General features: G+C 37.4%; 1 protein-coding gene and 1 long non-coding RNA gene across 2 annotated transcripts in view; both read left to right on the forward strand.

Annotated features, from left to right (window-relative positions):
- The window catches only part of dhx36 (DEAH (Asp-Glu-Ala-His) box polypeptide 36), an 83,681-nt gene extending 80,950 nt beyond the window's left edge, over positions 1-2,731 (forward strand). The window contains exon 25 of the mRNA XM_022679985.2: positions 1,695-2,731. Coding sequence (XP_022535706.2) covers positions 1,695-1,889 — 195 coding nt within the window. The 3' untranslated portion in view covers positions 1,890-2,731. The remainder of the gene's footprint in view (positions 1-1,694) is intronic.
- Positions 2,732-5,471: 2,740 nt separating this feature from the next.
- Positions 5,472-6,346, forward strand: LOC125804529 (uncharacterized). Its single transcript, XR_007440625.1, has 3 exons — positions 5,472-5,893; positions 5,980-6,023; positions 6,110-6,346. It is a non-coding gene; the product is annotated as an uncharacterized LOC125804529 (long non-coding RNA).
- The last annotated feature ends 572 nt before the right edge of the window (positions 6,347-6,918 follow it).

Genomic DNA, 6,918 nt, shown 5'->3' on the forward strand with positions numbered 1-6,918 from the left:
CAGTATATGCTGCTGTATTATGCAGCATGTCTGTTTTTTTAGTTCTCTCCACAGTTTCAGGTCATGAAGGCAGCAGCAGTCTGTGACAGTAGCTGTAAATCTAGGCAGCAGTGAAGTGCTCATCAGTAAGACCTGCGTCAGATAGCCTATCAGTGACACCTGTTTACAGCAGTGACTGAGCTCAGAGTGCATTACCACATTAACACCGCCATAAAGTACACAGCAGCACTAATGCTGCACACTTCTCCACACACTTTACTGCTTTGCCCTCACGCTGGCTGCACAGACACAGAGGCCACTTTGGCAGATGGTTGAAGGTACTGCATTTAGTTTTTACAGCTTTTTAGAGCAGAATAGAAGCTCGTCTTTTACATGGTCGTCTGTTTTTGTTTTGTAATAGTGTGAGGAGCACTAATGGATGTTTTACTGGACGTTCACTGTATTAACTGAATGAGAAACTGCATTTCTTTGTTTAGTCATAATGTGCAGTCTTTCCTTAAGGTCAAGGTGGAATTCAATTATTACTTTACGCCTATAGTTAATTTACTATGTTCTGAATCTGTTATCAACAATGTAAACTTGTAGCATTTTCCTATTGATTTGGTTTGGTTTGGTCACTGAAATGCATCACAACAAGCAATTAGAGAATTTTCTCTGCACTGATTGGTCAGACTGGTCTAAAAAAAGAACAAAAAAGTAAAAAAATACAAAAAGAAGGTCCTGTGTTTTGGACTAGTGTGATTTCTCTACAGTTTAGAATGAAGCAACAGCAGAGATGTTCTTAGTTCATACAGGGTTCTTGCTCCATTTAAAAAAGTCAAATATGATGCTTTTTAAGACATTTTTAAGATCTCAATAAATATCCCTAAAAACTTTTTCGCAGAAAATAAATTATTGTATTTAAAATTAAAACTTAACGTTTCAAATTGATCAGTTTTCTTTTCAATTATGTTCCATTGTGATGCAGAACATGTTAGCATGTTAGCATGTTAGCGGTTAGCATAACCGCTAACACTAGTTTTCTCCTTGGTAACGTAGCTAACTCTCTGCTAACGTTAGAAAGTTAACTAGCTCTACTCTAACCTTAGTTCTCTCCCCAGTAACTTGCCGCTAATGTTAGTATGTGCTTCCCCACTGGCATTAAACGCACCATCTATAAATGTAAAACCTACAGCAAATTTACAGTAAACTGAAGACAATTTAAGACCTTAAAAATCAAGATTTTCATTTAAGACATTTTAAGACTTTTTAAGGACCCCCAGGAACCGTGCCGTAGCTGTAATTAATATCTTGGTAATATAACTCAATTTCCCAGATGGTGCTTACAAAAAAAGTGCTTTTAAGCATTTTTAGCTGTTAATTTCAGCAAGTTGTTTATTAATACACAATAACTTATTCTTACACAAAACGTAGTGGTGTCAATTGATATAAAAATTACTTTGGTTAATTAGAACAGAATTCTGTAATTAATCAGGCTTATTTGCATCTTTTCTTCTTTTCTTTCTTTAGGTGCGTTTAGCTTGTGTGAAACCAAACCCAAAACCCTCCTAGTAAACAAACTCATTAACTGATCTGAACCATAGAAACAACTACAAGTGTAAAAATACGCTCTTAAAGTCCAGACCAAACAAGACCGGTGTAAAAGCCTCCTCAGTGTTCAGCTTGTGATTCCTTTCTTTCTGTATTTCTCTTAGAATCTGAAGAAGGAACTGGACCTGCTGCTGGAGGAGAAGATCAAGCAGCCGTGCCCGGTGGACTGGAGCGACCGCAGCTCTAAAGACTGCGCTGTGATTTCAGCCATCGTCGACCTCATCACCACCCAGGAGAACACTGCAACACCGTACTCACCAGAACAGAGCAGGAAAATTCCTCAGCACTGGGACGAATGATCCTGCAGAGCTGAGCTGCACATTAATCAGCACGAGGGCTGACGCACTGTATCATCTGTTAAAGTGCATTAAAGGTGCAATAAGCAGAATTCTCTACAGCAACAAAAACAAACTATTTTTGTTTGGAAATTGATTTAATTGCAGTCGTACAGTACCACTCAAAATGTTTTTTTCTTTATTTCTGTATTTAATTAATTTTCTAGGGCACATACAGAATTACATGGTAAACAGTTAAATAAAAATGGGATTGTCCTCCACAATCCACTAATCTAAACCTGATGAACTTAGATGATGATTTGGGAGGAGCTGGAGCTTCAAGATGCTGAGAAAACTATTCCAGGTGACTCTTCCTCATTGAGACACTGAGATAAAAATACCAAGAGTGTGCAGATCTGTCCTCAAAGATAAATGTTTTACTTAGAAGGATCTAAAGTATAAAACATATTCTGATACTGTATTTGTTATCTGTTCTACATTTAAACCAAACAATATCAGTTTAACCTGGGTTGACTGTTTCACTCTGTTTTGTTTTGTATGTCCTGTAAAATAAATATAAAATAAATAAATAAATAAATAAAAAATAAAATAAAATGCTGCTTATTGCACCTTTAATTAATTTAATTTCTTAAGACTTGTCATTCAGATCTTTTGTATAAGTGCAGGCTGAGTGATTGTGAGTAAAACTTTACCAGTGTAATCACACTGGGTGGAATGCAGATGTGTTGCTGGTCCAGTATAGGCAGATTGAATGTTGTTTTACTATATGGACAAAAGTATTTGGGCTCCTGTTCATTCATAGTTTTTTTTTCCAGAAACAATCTATTAAAAATAAGTTAATCCTGTTTTGTTTTCTACTTAAGTTTGAAACATTGCTGTGAGGATTTAAGTGCATTAAGTAACCAGAGCTTGGTTGGGATGTTGAATGATCCTCACCTCACCTCACCTCATCCTCAACTACCCCAAATTATTCCACCATTCAAGAAAACATACTGGTGCATCTCAAAAAATTAGAATGTCATTGAACATTTACTTCATTTCAGTAATTCAGTTCAGAATGTGAAACTCTCATATTATAAGCCATCACCTCTTTTCTAACTGCTGCTGTTCAGATACATCAGCTCACAGACACCTGTTGCTGATTGACATCACCCTAGGAGTAATGAGGGTAAAGTGGGTACCTTACCCACTCAGAGAGAGCAAGGCCAAGTGTGCACTCTCTGGGCTCCGGCAGCTGTTGGCAAGCTGCATGACAGGGATTCGAACCAGCGATCTCCCAAAGAGTGAACTTTTTTAAGTGTTTTTCTTTTATTGTTGATGATTATGGCTTACAGCCAGTGAAAACCCAAAAATCAGAAATTAGAACTATATATAAGATAAAATTGGTACTTTTGCCAGTGTGGGCAGTGTGCCAAGTCCTGCTGGAAAATGAAATCGGCCTCTCTATAAAAGTTGGCAGCAAGTTGTCTCCAAACCATCACTGATTGTAGGAACTTCACACTGAACCTCGAGCAGTTTGGACTGTGTGTCTCTCCGCTCTTCCTCCAGACTCTGCTCCCTTGATTTTTTCAAATGAAATGTAAAATTTACTGATGATCAGTGATGGTTTGGAGAGATATGTCATCTGCTGGTGTTGATCCACTGTGTATTATTATCAAGTCTAAAGTCTTGTTTGTTTTCCCACAAAATCTTACAGCACTTCCTGCTTCTCTCTGCTGACAACTTTTATGGAGATGTGGATTTCATTTTCCAGCAGGACTTGGCACACTGCCAAAAGTACCAATTGGTCTTATATAATATTCTAATTTTCTGAGACACTGATTTTTGGCTGTGAGCCATAATCATCAACAATAAAAAAAGAAACACTTACAATAGATCAATACAATAGATTTAGATTTTCTGAGTTTCAAATTTATGAGATGCACTAGTAGATCCACTGCTTTACAGCTCAGTGCTGGTATATGGCATGGGGCCAGTTGTCCAGGCTTATCTGCTCCATTGGCAGTACATTCAATTCTACAGGGACAAGACAGACTGTGTGTTTGTACATCTGAGAACAGAATTGTGAAGAACTTTACAATTTAGCTAAGTAGCTAAATGCATTTTCACTTTTTAATAGAACAGGTGTCCACAAACATATGGACATATAGGAGCAGTTTCTCCAGACAGGGATTAAATCTAGTGTTGGACCACAGAGTATTCTGAATAAAAAAATCTATTTAAAAGAAATAGATGTCTAATATATGACTAGGTTTAATCCCTGTCTGGGAAACTGTTCCATGATCTAGTAAAGGTAATCATTGAGTGATTTGAGGCTGCCACGACTGACTGGAATTATAAGATTTATTTTTTGTTTTTATATTATTGTTAATATTAATAGTAATATTCTGTTGTTTTTGATTGTGTTTTTTTTTTTTTTTTTACTGTTTTTTTTTTGTTATGTTTTATTTCTCCTGCTGAACGTCACAGACTATTAAATTTATCATTAACGCTTCATCTCACAGCTCCCTGCCTCGCTATGTGCACACAATAATAAACAAATACACACACACACAGACAGAGGTTTACTACTACATCCCACCAGCTTCAACATGATTCGACTGGACTGGAAGAACTACTTGCAATATTTAAAGGAGAGCTCCAGTGAAAACTTTTGTCAAATAGTCCACCTCCATTTACCATTTATATATATATATATATATCGTTATTATGTTTTACTTCAACCCAAATCCATTTTGGACACAGACAGGCAATAAAAACAAGCACACAAGGTTAAAACAATAAAACTTTTATGGAATATAAATCTATAGTATGCATATTAGTTTTTTTTTCCAATGGTGAAGTTATTAGGAACATATTTACAATAGATTTACAAGCATTCACACTGTAGATACATGAGCGTTCTCCCTGAGACCCAAATAAAAACGAGAATATGAATAAAAAAAAGAAGGAGCAGTTTTACATTTTCCTTCATTTTAAACTTGGCATGTATATAGATTTAATCCAGGCCCTGTCCACATGAATTCAGATATTTAAAGTATTTCAGTCCACACACAGACAAAACAAAACTATTTTTGCATGCTAGCTATATATATATATATATTCCAAATCTAAGCAGAGCATTACACAGTATATGAACATTATATATTTGTTATAGTGCAGTATTTACATTTACTCATACATTAAAATCTGAACTGTAGTGAGTAGAATCTGTGTAGACGCTGCAGTTGAATGAAGTAAGTAGTTCACTATATAGGGAGTAAGGAGGTGTTTTTAGATTTAGAAAGAAACATGCTCTCGTTATGACATCAGCTTTTTTCATATAGCTTCATCCTGTTTTTCCACGTCCACACAAAACACTGAAAACAGTGTTAAAAATATATGGCAACACATCACAGTAAGGGTGGATTAATGAACAATATTTGCAATAGGATGTCTCAACTAACCAGATTTCAGTTCCTGCAGAAACTGCGAGTGTGATTGCAGCGCCAAAACCTTTGCTCCAAAACTAGGTGGTTGCTATGGTGTCTGTGGTAGTTGCTAAGGTGTTGGTGTCGTGTCTGTGGTGGTTGTAAAGGTGCTGCTAGGTGGTTCCTAAGGTGTTGGTATGGCGTCAGTGGTGGTTGGTAAGGTGTTGCTAGGTGGTTCCTAAGATGTTCTTACGGTATCCGTGGTGGTTGCTACGGCGTTGTTAGGTAGTTCCTACTGTGTTGGTATGGTGTCTGTGGTGATGGCCAAGGTGTTGCTAGGTGGTTCCTAAGGTGTAGGTATGGTGTCTGTGGTGATGGCCAAGGTGTTGCTAGGTGGTTCCTAAGGTGTAGTTATGGTGTCTGTGGTGGTTCCTAAGGTGTTGGTATGGTGTCTGTGGTGGTTACTAAAGTGTTGCTAGGTGGTTCCTAAGCTAATGGTTTGGTGTCTGTGGTGGTTGCTAAGGTATTGGTATGGTGTCTGTGGTGGTTGCTAAGGTGTTGGTATGGTGTCTGTGGTGGTTGCTGAAGTGTTGCTAGGTGGTTCCTAAAGTGTCGGTATGGTATCTGTGGTGGTTCCTAAGGTGTTGGTATGGTGTCTGTGCTGGTTGCTGAAGTGTTGCTAGGTGGTTCCTAAAGTGTTGGTTTGGTGTCTGTGGTGGTTGCTAAGGTGTTGGTATGGTGTCTGTGGTGGTTGTTGAAGTGTTGCTAGGTGGTTCCTAAAGTGTCGGTATGGTGTCTGTGGTGGTTCCTAAGGTGTTGGTATGGTGTCTGTGGTGGTTGCTGAAGTGTTGCTAGGTGGTTCCTAAAGTGTTGGTTTGGTGTCTGTGGTGGTTGCTAAGGTGTTGGTATGGTATCCGTGGTGGAGCTATGGTGTTGCTAAGTGGTTGCTAGGTGGGAAAGGGGTTCTGTGCGTGGATTCAGCTGGGTTGAGGGATCTAATGCATTCCAATGGGGAAAATTAGTATATATAAAATATAGCATATTTTCTGAAAGTACGTAATGAATTCTAAGCGTGCCGAATTTCGTCTTAGTATCTTAAAAATTATGACAGGATGTTCAGTTTGGCTCCTCATCATTCTTAAAGAGCAACAATTGGACATTAACGACGTTTTTACGAAAACCATATGTCCAATCAAAAAAGCTGTACACAAGCCTACCATTCTTAATGCACATTTTGGAAATGGAATGGAGTGAATATCTCGAAAAATGCAGCCTGAATTAAGGAGACAAAAAAAAACAGGTGGAATAAAAATAATAAGAAGAAAAAAACGTAATAAGACTGCAAACTACATTCACACTATTAACTGACACTAGTTACAACATTTCGAACTAATGTCTCAATTCATTATTTACAACATTAAGCCTTAATATTTAGCATCAATTAATATTTAGTCAAGACATTAATTAACCATTTAACAGTTAACCATTTACTGTAAGTAAGTATTGCTAATTATGTCCCTTACTGTAGTGTTACCAAAAGTTTTTAAAAAGCTCAGCAATCGAAGTTTTCAGAATCCAGAAGTGTCATATTCATGTGGACGCAAGGTCAAAAAACATTTTTT

This window comes from Astyanax mexicanus, chromosome 9 (assembly GCF_023375975.1).
Source record: "Astyanax mexicanus isolate ESR-SI-001 chromosome 9, AstMex3_surface, whole genome shotgun sequence".
In the NCBI taxonomy this organism is placed as follows: Eukaryota; Metazoa; Chordata; class Actinopteri; order Characiformes; family Acestrorhamphidae; genus Astyanax; species Astyanax mexicanus.